This window comes from Lynx rufus, unplaced genomic scaffold (genome assembly GCF_022079265.1).
Source record: "Lynx rufus isolate CCGP_SWC_20201006 ecotype Redwood Valley unplaced genomic scaffold, mLynRuf1.p SCAF_11, whole genome shotgun sequence".
Taxonomy (NCBI): domain Eukaryota; kingdom Metazoa; phylum Chordata; class Mammalia; order Carnivora; family Felidae; genus Lynx; species Lynx rufus.
This window is the reverse complement of record NW_025814825.1, coordinates 11,566,498-11,580,201: the sequence shown is the minus strand read 5'-3', so window position 1 is coordinate 11,580,201 and position 13,704 is coordinate 11,566,498. Positions and strand designations below refer to the sequence as shown.

Genomic DNA, 13,704 nt, shown 5'->3' with positions numbered 1-13,704 from the left:
GCACCATTGATGATGTCACAGATGAGGGGAGGGGGCCTGAGAGCTATGTCACGTGACTCAGGCTGGCCTTGTAAGAGCGCGCGAGTTCAGAATCGCGTGGACACCGCTGGGCGCAGTGTTGACCAGGCTGGTTTGGGGGGTACTTCTGCTGTGGGCACCAGCGTGACTTGCTGACTGGAGCACTAAAGATCATTTCTCAAGTTTCTTGGATTATTAACTTTGGTTTTCTGTTAGAATAACGTGAGAGGGCATAACCTGATCTGGCCTTCAGGAGTGTTGCTAAGGAATTTTTTTCTGCAAGTTCTTAGGTAAACCCCTGTGTGACACTTGTGTAAGTACTCGTTTTTTAGTATGAGCAGTTTGTGTACGTCGTCCAGGCAGCTGAGATGGCACAACCGCATAGCACTAAAATATGTCCTCAGTACCCCCAGAGTTTCGTTTCATTTGCATAGGTTGAATACTGTGTCATAGGAGTTTGCAACATGTTAATTCAAAATATGCTGCTATATTTTCCACATCTCTCTCATACCTGAAACATTAAGATCTTGCAACTTGAAGGGACGTGTCATGTGATATGTAATACTCCTGCGTTAAATAGGATACCAGTAACAATTTATTAATGTGCCTTTCATTCCCAGGATATATACATACTGATGTATATGCTGATCACATACACGTATGTGTGTGTGTGTGTGTGTGTATATGTATATATATATATATATATATATATATATATATATATATATGGTTTGGTTTTTAATTTTTTAAAAATGTTTGCTTATTTTTGAGAGAGGCAGAATGTGAGCAGGGGAGGGCAGAGAGAGGGAGGGAGGGAGACACGGAATCTGAAGCAGGCTCCCCAGGCTCTGAGCTGCCAGACTCTAGATGGGAGCTCGAACTCCTAGTCAGAAGATCATGACCTGAGCCCAATGGACTAAGCCTATATACTAAGCCTATACTTGTTTTTTTAAGTAAATTCTAGCCCCAAGATGAGGCGGGAACTCAGGACCCCAGATCAAGAGTCAAATGCTCAAGACTTAGCCAGACGCCCCCACAGAATATATTTCAAACCTCAGAATACAAGTAGATAACCCTTTGTTCTCAAATAATTTCAGATCTGGTTTTAGTGCTAGGAACTGTACATGTTAAGTAATGCAAATGCTTGTTACTCAGGCCAGTGAGAGGTCAAAGAAAGGAGTGATTTCAGATCCTTAAGGAAGTTTCTGCCAGACTTAAAAGCAAATGAAACAAGACAAATAGGGAAGTTGTAAGGAAATTCTCTTCAGAGAAAAGGTGTAAGCAGATGATTAACTATGGAAAAGGCATACTGAAAAAATTTAAATGCGAGGATTAAGACAGGCTTCCTTCTGTGTTTGGCAAATTGTCGTTAAATTTTTGAGCAGTCAGTTTAGAAAGTGTCTAGGATAGACTGGAACAGCTGTCTCCCCCACCCCTTCCCTCCAAAAAAACAGGGAGGAAAACCAATTACAACTCTCCAAAATTTCTAGCTAAAGATCGTAGATTAGGGTGTCTGAATTATGGTAGAGACCGTGTATACGGAATAGAGAGACTTAACAAAGAAATCCTTAGGACAATTCAAATATGATATAAAAGACCATTAAACAAGGATGTCTCATCAGATTTGGAAACTAGGAGAATGAACAAGCCAAAAATTTAATATGCCTTTTTTGTTAGTATGCCTGACAACCATTTATAATTTGGGGGCCAGAATCAGCAGTCGTTACTAATCTTATGGAGGTAGTAACATAGTCCAATACAGCTTTGCAGAAAAAAAAAAAAAAAATCTTAAAACAATTTTAGTGGTAACTTTGTTTGTACCTCCTTGCAGGTATAAATCGTGGTCTGAATTTTATGATAGTGTATATAGGTTTTCCTCTTCAGCCATTAGCAGAGTTCAATAAACATTGAAACGGGAATAGTCAACATAAGATTTTTGCTTTTACAGGATAGAGAGCTGTCATTCCCTTTGGGGGATGTTTACAGTACTGTTATCAGCACCTGGTACTTATTAGAGACTCCATAGAATGCAATAATCATAACTAGTATCCTTGCCTGCTCTCAAGCCTCCATCTTTGTGACTTTGCGCAGTCACTGTAATGATGCTTTGAAAACACAAATCTGATTAAGTTATTCCTGCTTAAAATCCTTCAGTGTATTCTGAATAAGTGTTCAGATAAAGCCCATACTCCATTAATTTGTATGGCATCCAAGGCCCATCCTAAATTAACTCTCCTTATACCGTCTCTCTACTTCCTGTATCTATCATTCTATTCATGCCAGAACTACATACCAGCTATGATGTCATCATTCCTCACCTCTTACCTCTGAAAACATTGGGTGCCTCTCTTGTATGCCGTAGGACCCAGTACAACTACCGTCCAGCACTAAAATTGTATCATAATTGTGTCTCTAGAGTAGTACAGTTGAACAAGACAGGTTTGAACTTTGTGGGTCTACCAATATGTGGATCCTCTTTTGATAAGTACAGTATTTTTTTTTTTAGTTTTTTTTTCATATTTTATTTTCAAGAGAGCGAGAACGTGAGTGGGGGAGGAGCAGAGAGAGAGGGAGAATCAGAATCCGAAGCAGGCTCCAGGCTCTGAGCTGTCAGCACAGAGGCCCGACGTGGAGCTCAAACCCATGAACTGTGAGATCATGACCTGAGCCAAAGTCAGATGCTTAACCAACTGAGCCACCCAGGCGCTTCCGAGAAGTACAGTATTATACAAATATTTTTTCTTAACGATTGTTTTTAACATTTTCTGTAGCTTACTTTATGAATAGGGTAATACATATAACATTCAAAATATGTGTTTATGTTATTAGGCTTTTAGTCATCAGTTAAGTTTTGAGGAAGTCAGAAGTGACGCACAGGGGTGCCTGGGTGACTCGGTTGGGCGTCCGACTTCGGCTCAGGTCATAATATCGCTGTTCATGAGCTCGAGCCCCGCATCGGGCTCTGTGCTGACCGCTCGGAGCCTGGAGCCTGCTTCGGATTTTGTGTCTCCCTCTCTCTTTCTGCCCCTACCCCACTCACACTCTGTCTCAAAAATAAATAAAACACTAAAAAAAATTTTTTAATATAAAAAAAAGTTTTAACTTGAAGTAATCAAAGACCTGAAACAGACAAAACATAGAAGCTTTGGTTTTCTGAGCAGATAAAGAAAAAAACTTTCACGTTTTATCAAAAGCAGACCAGCAATCCAAGAAAACTTTGTCTTCTTAGCGTACAGAAAAGCAGAATTTCAGTCTTACACCAGCATACTTTTTTTTTAAGTTTATTTTGAGAGAGAGCACAAGCAGGGAGGGGCAGAGAGAAAGAGGGAGAGAGAGAACCCCAAGCAGGCTCCTCACTGTCAGTGCAAAGCCCAACGCAGGGCGCAAACTCCTGTACCTTGAAATCATGACCTGAGCCAAAATCAAGTCAGATGCTCAACTGACTGAGCCACCCAGGTGTCCCGTCAGTCTTGTACCCATGTACTTTTAAAATCCATCCATTTCAACCTTAGTCCTGATCACACATAAAATTCTTTTCCTCAGGGCGCCCGGGTGGCTCAGTCAGTTGAGCGTTTGACTTTGGCTCAGGTCATGATCTCTCATGATCTCATGAGTTCATGAGTTCAAGCCCCATGTGGGGCTCTGTGCTGACAGCCCAGAGCCTGCAGCCTGCTTCGGACTCTGTGTCTCCCTCTCTCTCTGCCGCTCCTCACTTGCGCTCTGTCTCTCTCAAAAATAAACATTTAAAAAAAATTTTTTTAAATTCTTTTCCAAAGATTTACCTTCACAAGCGTACAACTTTTTTTTTCATTCTGATTGTGTTCTAAGCCTTTTTTCTCTAAACAACCCATCTCAAAATTACCTTTTTTTCTCTCAACAGAAGGTATTCCCATTCCTTATATTTTTCTCATGCATATTCTACTTCCCTACCTACAGAATTATTTCCTTATTTCCATCAGTCTTATTTACATTTAGCAGAATTTTAACTTTTAGAAACCTTCCTCTCCAATGAAAATTAAGTAGTAACCAATTGCGAACTGTTACACCAGAATTCTTTTAGAGCTGAAATTCATGAATACATTTCATAATTTCTAAAAACATAGATTTTTCCATAGTACAATCTTTCAGTAAAGCACAAAGCACATTTGCCAACAGAAGGTACTCACAGTTTCTCTGCAATAAGAAGCCAAAAGCAGAGAAACCTACATTCAATAATCAATGTTGTATTATTTTATTTGGAAAAGACTCAGATATCCAATGAACTCAATTTATCATTAACTTAGCAAAACTTCAAAGTTGTAGGTTACCAAAGATTTTGAAAGCTACTTAAAAGTTTTACCTATAAACCTTTTTTTTTTAATTTTTTTTTAATGTTTATTTATTTTTGAGACAGAGAGAGAGCATGAAGGGGGGAGGGTCAGAGAGAGAGGGAGACACAGAATCTGAAACAGGCTCCAGGCTCTGAGCTGTCAGCACAGAGCCCGACGCGGGGCTCGAACTCACAGACTGCGAGATCGTGACCTGAGCCAAAGTCGGTCGCCCAACTGACTGAGCCACCCAGGCACTCCTAAACCTTTTTTATTTAGTCTACTTGTTTTTGTCTTTTTAATGTTTGTTTATTTTTGAGAGAGAGAGGGAGACAGAAGATCTGAAGCAGGCTCTGTAATGAGAGCACAGAGCCCAATGCAGGGCTTGAACTCATGAACTGTGAGATCATGACCTGAGCCAAAGTTGGACGCCAAACCAACTGAGCCACTCAGGTGTCACTGTGCATCTGACTCTTGATATCAGTTCAGGTCATGATCTCATGGTCGTGGGATCAAGCCCCACATCGGGCTACCCACTGAGCATGAAGCCTGCTTGGGATTCTTCTCTCTCTCTCTCTCTCTCTCTCTCTCTCTCTCCTTGCCTTTCCCCTGCACGCACCTCTCTCTCTCTCTCCAAATAAACTTTTTTTTTTAATGCTTATTTAAAAAAACATTTAAATTCGCTTAAATACTGAATAAGTTGCAGCTGGGTCCACTAGAAGTCAATCCGTTTGTTCTCCAGTGCCGATTTTTACCTGGGGCGCCTGTGGGGAAATCTGAAGTGGGTGTTTCAAGTCCAGGGAGGGGTGATCTTTGCTCCTTTGATAGTGAGGGTAGGAGGAGCAGGAGCCAATGGTGCTGGAGGCACGGAGGATGGTATAGGAGCCGGTTACGTAAGTCGGCCTGGCCCAGCCCACCAGTGATGGTGTGAAAACAGGAGGAGGGGAGGAGGAGAAGGGTGGAGGCGGAGTAGGTGGCATTCGGCCAGCAAGACTGGAGGCTGGTAAAAGCCCAGAGGGCAGTAGAGAGGACTCCTGGTCCTAAAACTCCTCCGCTCTGACAAATGAGCTCTGACAAATGAGCAGATGCACGCTTTCTTTTTTCCACCAACAAAAAGTGAAAATAGGCACTCCATGTTGGGCCGGAGAAGACAGGGAACTTCCCCCAAACAAAAGGAGTTTTGGCAGCTGCTTTGGGAATATTCCTTAAAGTCCCTGTCCTGAGGTAAACTAACCAGACAATTGGCTCTAATTAACCCAGGAAATGAATGATGGAGAACACCCCACATAAAGTAAGAGTCAGGCAACGTTCATCCAGTCTTTTTAAGATACATCCCAGATCTGGGGCACCTGGGTGGCTCCGTTAGTTAAGCGTCTAACTTCAGCTCAAGTCATGATCTTGGCATGAGTTCGAGCCCCACATGGGGGTCTATGCCTGGAACCTGCTTTGGATTCTATATCTTCCTCTCTCTCTCTCTCTCTCTCTCTCTGACCCTCCCCTGCTCATATTCTATCTCTCTCACTCACTCTCAAATATGAATAAAGAAACAAAAAAGATACATTCCAGACCTGACACACACAAAGCAAAGAGATAGTGACTTCAGAAAAAGAGGGAGGTATGTATAGCATCTGGACAGCCACCTGTTTTGTTTGATTTATTTTTAAGACCGAAACAAAGCATGAGCGGGGGAGGGGCAGAGAGCGAGGGAGACAGAATCTGAAGCAGGATCCAGGCTCTGAGCTGTCAGCATTAGAGCCCCACGTGGGGCTCGAACCCACCAACCGTGAGGTCGTGACCTGAGCCGAAGTCAGACGTCCAACCGACTGAGCCACCCAGGTGCCCCTGGACAGCCACCTGTTTACAAGAGAGCTGTGCCCCTTGGGGACTGGGTTTCTATCTCTTATAGTCCAACAGCTTGGGGTGCTTTTTATTTGACTCCAATGTAGTGGGAGATAGCCTAAGAGGGAATCCTTTGGGATTGAGGAAGCTGATCCCATAGTCAATTCCCACAGAACAAGGAGAGTACATTAATTAGCTAGGAGTCCATTACCAAAATCCCCTTTTGCTTCTGAATGCCATCTCATCAGGAATACTGGCTCTAAGGTTCCTGGGATTCAGAGTGGAGGTAGGCATCCCTCTTTCTCAACTGCTCTGATTCCTTTGTACTCCCTGAGAAGGGATGTCAACCTCCCTCTGCTTCCCCATTGCATTCTGGACTACAGCGGGTGCTGGTGCCCGTGAATGGACTGAAATGCCACAAAGATTGGGGTTGCCTCCTTCCATTTTGAAGGAACTGATGTATTCAGTGACCAATAATAATACTCTTTGTAAGTCTCTAGATCTAGTATTAATGGGTGGAGTAGAGGTCCTGGCCTTTAAGAAGAGGCAGCTGGGGCGCCTGGGTGGCTCAGTCGGTTAAGCGTCCGACTTCGGCTCGGGTCATGATCTCACGGTCCGTGAGTTCGAGCCCCGCGTCGGGCTCTGTGCTGACAGCTCAGAGCCTGGTGCCTGTTTCGGATTCTGTGTCTCCCTCTCTCTCTGACCCTCCCCCATTCATGCTCTGTCTCTCTCTGTCTCAAAAATAAATAAAAATTAAAAAAAAAAAAAGAAGGGGCAGTTATTCTCTATCAAGCATAACAAAACTAAGCTAGAACTACTTTTCAATCTGAGAGCAGGACTGGGAATGCCAAACAACCCCTGGGTAAGGGCAAATGAGAGACATGAGAAAATGAAAGTATAGAATTCCTATCTAATCCAGGCAATTTTCTTGTGAGTTTTAGCCATGATCCAGTCCCAAGGGAGTGGTCCCCTGTTGGGTGAGTGCCCCAATAGTTCTGACCAGTCCCTTTCAGGAAGCACACAGTCAGACAGACATATCTTGGATTTTATGCTCATGGAGGGATCACACTGCGTTATTTAGGAAGAAACCTGATACAGGAGTCTTAAGGTAAGCAGCCTTCCTAATGACATGTATGGCCTTCCTGTGCCTGAGAATACAAGTTTTAACAGGTAAAACAGGGAGAGCCTGATGTTTCTGAGCCCAACACCATTACGGCCAAGGTACTGGGATCCAGCCAGGTGTCAGGAGTTTGTCCCTCCCCGTAGTGTGGCCATGGGCAAAAGGTTCTGTCCTGAGCATTCGGGAAAGACACGTTCCGAAAGGTTAAACTATTCAGTACATCTCCAAAAAGGAACAAGTAAGAAAGATTGGGGATAAAGATGACTTATCAAGCCACATCAAGGCACTTGGATTCATTCCATAATCCCCATATGGGCTCCCAAAACTGTGGGACCACTGAGCTCAGTCAGGACGGAATTCTTGAGATGTTTTACAAAGCAACTTAGTAAGTTTAAGCAGCACAGGGACAGGCCCCTGGGCAGGAGCTGCACTTTTGTTGTATGAAGCTGGTGGTTATACGCTTAGTGTTCAACGAGGAGGGAATGTACATAGGTTATAAATGTTTTCTTCAAGTTTCTACTCCTAAAATACTTTCACAAGATGTCTCTGGTGCTTATCATTCAGCTCGATATTAACTGGGTGAGATGTACAGGCAGTCATGAGACCAGAATGTAGCAACTAGCATGTATTTGATCCTTATCAAAACTATGCAGGCGAGAGGTCAGTCATCTGGGGTAATGGTGAACATTTTTCCATTCCCGTCCCTCATCAGACTCACTTTTTCCTAAAGGAGGACACCTAATTTTATAATCACTAGGAAAATAAGGTTCACTCATTTATTCAGATATGGAGTGTATTCTATAATACGCACAAAGTACACCAAAACAGGACTGAGCCAAGAGGCTTAAAATCCGTAAAATTAAAAAGTCTTTTATAAAAGTGTGGCAAGCACAGTCCTGGAGGTGTGCACAGCATGTCTTGGCAACATAGCAAGGAAACATCTAGCTCTTTGACTTGGAGACGGAAATAGTGTTTGGCAAGACTGGACAGGAGAGCCTTACTATAAAGCTAGGGGAGTGCTGGCAGGGGAGCAGGCATTCTCCGGAGTCTCGAATAACTGGAACTGTTTTACAGTATTTAAGCTTTCTCCTGCAACTGAGTCACTAAAAGATTTTTGACAGGGGAGTGACAAGAATTACGCTCATCGAAGGCCCCAAGCCTAAAAAAGGAGGTACATAAGGGGGCACATTTTCCTCATTATACCTTTATTTGAAACTTAAAATATGTTACATTCCAATCCAGGCTAGTATAAGCCCCTGGAGAATGCCTTTATGCAAGTTTGACAGATTCAGTTAAATATAAAAGGAATGAAATTAAAGACTTGAGTGACTCACCTGGTACTTAAGACTTGAGTATTCCAACTACTTGATCCATATTGATGAAGGGGTCTGGAATATGCCACTGTGGCATAAACGTTTTGAGTAGAAGACATTTGAGTTCCTGAAATCCTCTGCCTAAAAAGCAAAGCCTCCCGAAAGAACTCAATTGTCATAAATCCCCTCTCAGGGAGCAACCAGGGAAGATTATCTCATCACTAGTGATGACATGGTTGGCATGACACCTCAAGACTTTTCTCACAAAATGATTATAGTTACCATCCTTTTTCTTTAAGTCACGTGCTTCCGCATAACTGCCCTTTCTACCCCCAACTTCTGCTATTAAGAAGTCATTTGTAAGTGTCTTTTACCCCTTTCCCCTCTCAAGATGATCTATAAGGCCCCAAATTCTATCGCTTTAAGTCGCATTTTTGTCAACTCCCTCATACTAAGTCCATCTTTTTTTGCCTGTCTTTTGTCAATCAGCAGGCTCCCAAACACAGAATCCAAGAGGGTAGATGAAGTTTTTCCTCCCCAAGAATTCAAAACACTGCCAGCCACTTGTTCTTTTTCTAATTATGTACTTTCCCCCTTTTATGATTTCAAAATAATAAAACTCCTTTGGGAGCTACTTCTCAAATTCAATAGAGCCTAAGTTAGAATTGGTTAAGTGTGCTAATTAAAAAAATAATTTTTTTTTAATGCTTATTTTTGAGAGAGAGTGTGAGCGGGGGAGGAGGAGGAGAGAGAGAGAGGGAGACAGAATCCGAAGCAGGTTCCAGGCTCTGAGCTGTCAGCACAGAGCCCGACGCAGGGCTCGAACTCACAGACCGTGAGATCATGACCTGAGCCAAAGTTGGACGCTCAACCGACTGAGCCACCCAGGTGCCCCAAAATTCTAGTTTTTCTAAAAACTGATGTGACTTTTAATTCATGATGTTCTTGCTATCAGAAATTCAAAATGATTAAGCTTTGACCCTCTTGAATTTTTTTTTTTTTTAGTTCTGCTGAAAAAAAAAAAGTTCAAAACTAAAAAAAAAAATTCTTCACTAGTGATGGAAACAACTATTAACATGGTTTAGACAGTGGTTCTCAACCCTGGATAGGTTTTTCAATGCTGATATCCTGGCCCCTGAAATTCTGATTTTATTAGTTTGGGTAGGACCTGGCATGGTTATTTTAAAAATATAAAGTGATTTGAACTTGCAGCCAAGGTCGAGAACCACTATAGTAGATATTGTAATTTCAACATGGAGCCTGACACAGGACTCGATCTCACCACCCTGAGATCATGGCCTGAGCTGAAATCAGGAGTCAGTCACTTAACTGACTGAGCCACCCAGTCACCCCTGTACTTTTTAAAAATTACTTAAGTAATCTCTACACCCAAAACAGGGCTCCAACTCACAGCTCTGACAAGAGTCACATGCTCTACTCACTAAGCCTGCCAGGTGCCCCTGTACTTTTTACTAAAGACACAAATTTCCTTTTCAGTTTATTTCTAATTGGCCAAGTTTTTACTCAGTTCACTAAATGTTGATTTCAAATGTTTATTCTTCAAATTGGTTGTGCAACAAAGTCTCAAGCAAAGTGAATAAGCATCTTATTTATGACAGTGTTTTAAGCCACCTAATTAAAAGTATTATATAACTATTTGAAATTGAAACTGACAATATTTATAAAAACTTGTCACAATTATAGCTTCCTAAACCATGAGCAATTGTGGCTTCAACGATAAACCTGACAATGAGATTTGAGAATAGAACTCTTTCAATGATTCAAATAGCAAGTTCTGTATCATTTCAAATTCTTTATTATACATCATGGTTGCACAATTTGAGGCTGGTTAAATACAATTGGTTTTCAAAATTTCTTTGAATATTCCCTAATTACTACATGCAAGTGACCATGAAAATATTTGGCATTTTTAAATTTTGAAACTCTGAACAGGCACTTACATGAAGGAAAACATTACCATTCACAGAGAGCCACATTTAAAATAGATGCTCCAGCACATGGTACATGGAACCTTTTGCCAGTAAAGAAGTTGGTTACTGACCATTTTATCAACAAAGTGCCACAGTAGTAAACAGGTTTAAAGAAATGTAATTTAGGTTACTTAGCTTACTCATAAGGTAAGGTTAACTGACAAGACTTGCGCTGAAGTGTATAAAAAAATATTGGTACAAAAACCAGTGAACCCTGTGTGAAAGTAGTTTCACACAGCAGGCTTCATTTTAGTTCCTACACCCCACATTTAGTGTATCTGAGCTCAGACCCCATGCATATGAACAGATGACTGAAACCTTCTTTTTGGAGACTTTGAACTAATGACTTGAATTTAGTGTTAACAAAATTTAAACAGAGTGGGTGAAGTTTAAATCTGAGCTTGAACTAGCCAAAGTTCCAGCTTACCGAATATGAAATTGTCCAGATCTAGATAACTACATGCTTCACAGGTCCTCCTGAGTTCCCTATCCTCAAATTTTCCCCTAGCAAGGGAAGAGAATATTTGTGAAGGCAAGAATATTCTATTTGTATATATGTGGTAAAAAGATGCCTTAAATTAAAAAAAAAATTCAAAGTATTTACGGAAAAATTATATAGTTCTAACAAACTTTAAAATGCCAACATAGAGTCAACTCAACATTGCAGAAAACATACAGTGGTAGCTGCTGGATGACAGAGGCAAAAATAGTTACTTAATATGGCAAAAAAGAAAGAGAAAGAGAAAGAAAAGAAAAGAAAAAGGAAAGAAAAGAAAGCGAAAGGAAGAAGGAAGGGAGGAAGGCGGGGGAGGGGGATGGGGGGGAGAGAAATAGGAAGAAAGGGAGGAAGGGCAGACGGTAAAGAAAGGGAAGAAGGGAAGGAAGGAAGGAAGGAAGGAAGGGGAAGGAAGGAAGGAGGCAGGCAAGCAGGCTTCGGGGAGATGCCACATAATCTCTTGGGAAATAAGTTTAACATTCACACCACAGAAGGCTTCAAAGAGGATACAATTCAGGAAGCCATGGAATAGTAGACTAAGAAGCACCTATGGTGAAACACTCCATATGTCTTTCCCAAACACACATGTAGAAACATAAATGTAGTTCTCAAAAATACTGAGACACCATGTTTTAAATCTTTGCAGGATGTAAGGTCCACTCAATTTTTCTATTTTTATTTGAACACAAAATATTTAATTTTTTGCATGTAGAGAATAAGAGGTAATTATTAGCATGAAAAAGGAGAAAGTATTTATAATCAACATTACGAAGAAAGCAAATTACAAATACCAGCCTACTCACATGAAAATCTTTAATGTTTATGTTGATGCATATCTGAGTGCTTATCATCAAATCAAAGTGTGCAGTAAAAAAAGAAAAAGAAAAGAAAAAAAATGGCAGCTTAAGAAAGTTCCAGTGTTTCAAAGAAAGCGTTTTTTTTAATGTATATACATGAAGAAAATTTAGTTGTATCATAAAATAAATGCAGCACTGTAAGATAAAGGAAGACTATTATAAATGGAGTTTTGGCCTTTTCCCCCCTACAAGCTGCAACCATCTTTAACCTGCTGAACGTAACTTCAATGGATATAGGAGTTTTTTGTTTTTCTTTTTTTCTCCTATTCAGTTCACATTTCAGGCTGTTCAGCAGATGCCTGGGAGTCTGGTGATTCAAATCGCTGGTGAAAGTTTGTTCTCTGTTTCCTCAATTTTTCAGGAGCTTTTCTCCATAAAATGATCTCCTAGTAAAACAAATGCAAGACATCGACAAATTAATATTCTCATATTATGCCTTAAGTTTTCACGATGGAAATAATGCCATTTCAATATTTACTATAACAAAATTAATTTTTCTCCCAACAAAAGCTGTTCTCTTTGCTGAGTGACCTACTTTCTTCCAATTCTAATCTTGGATCACCCCTTCTGCCAATCCTCCCCCCCCACCGTCAGCACCTATGCACACCACCCCCCCCCCCAATCCAGAGCACCACAGCACAAAGTTCCAGCTATTACTGCTTTAAATAATTCCTAAAATCTACCCTTTGGTTTGCTATCACTTGCCTTTTCCAAGTTCAAACCCTGTCACTTCAACCTTAGACACTTAAAAGAGCTTCTGGGTAGATGGCTCTGCCTCTAGTGCCTGAGGCCCCTTTCTAGCCCATCCTTCCAATCACGACTAGATTCGTCTAAAACACTGCTTGGATTGCACTTCAGGAGTTCTCAGCACCTCTAGGATAAATCTCCAACCAGCATTCAAGGTCCTTCTTAACCTTTATCCAACCTTTGCCAACATCACTCCCCCCACCAGCCAAAATGAGTTAACTCTCTGCTCCCAATGCACTCCAAATAAACCTGCCCTACAACTTCTATATGTTTTTCAAATACTCATTCCTCTGCCTATTTAATCTTACCCTAACCAATACATCCTGAGTCTCTTTTAAATTCCTAAAATTCAAAAAAATCCTATAATCATTTGCTTCATAAAGTCATGACAGGCTGTTTATGTTGTTTACCAAACATCCAAGTGAATGCCCAAGGGAAGCAAGGTACTTATTCCATAGGGCTACACATGCAACATTTTGGAAACTGTAAAGTTTATATAATCCATCTTGAGTTACAAATTACCTATGTTTAATTATACAGCATTACGGCAGTATCAATGCAAAAGTTTTTCTCTCTTCTAAATTATTGTCAAACTATTATTTAAGTTTTTTGTTAGTTAATTTAGGGGTATATCTAGGTGGCTCAGTCGGTTAAAAGCTGACTCTTGGTTTCGTTTCAGGTCATAATCTCACAGTTTCTTGAGTTCAAGCCCCACATCGGGCTCTGCATTGACAGTGTGGAGCCTGCTTGGGATTCTCTCTCTGTCCCTCCCCTGCTCATGCTGTCTCTGCCTCTCAAAATAAATAAGTAAATAAACTATAAAAAAAATTTTAATTAACTTATATAATTTTTCTTTTTCTGCACATATGCAATGTGAGGACCTTGAAGACAAAGTATGTTTATAAAAAGTAGTTTTTGTATTCTTCACGATACTCAGCACAGAATGATTTCCTTTTTATTTCCTTTGAGAGAGAACGCGCATGTGCACACATGTTCAAGGTAGGGAAGGGCAGAGA

The 13,704-nt window shown here is 40.9% G+C and overlaps 1 protein-coding gene across 3 annotated transcripts in view; it reads right to left on the bottom strand.

The window, feature by feature from the left end:
• Positions 1 to 11,734: 11,734 nt before the first annotated feature.
• The window catches only part of VPS26A (VPS26 retromer complex component A), a 32,383-nt gene continuing 30,413 nt past the window's right edge, over positions 11,735 to 13,704 (bottom strand). For all 3 annotated transcript variants that reach the window (XM_047072872.1, XM_047072874.1, XM_047072873.1), the window contains one exon: positions 11,735 to 12,327. In XM_047072872.1, the coding sequence (XP_046928828.1) occupies positions 12,214 to 12,327 (114 nt within the window). In that variant the 3' untranslated portion in view covers positions 11,735 to 12,213. The remainder of the gene's footprint in view (positions 12,328 to 13,704) is intronic.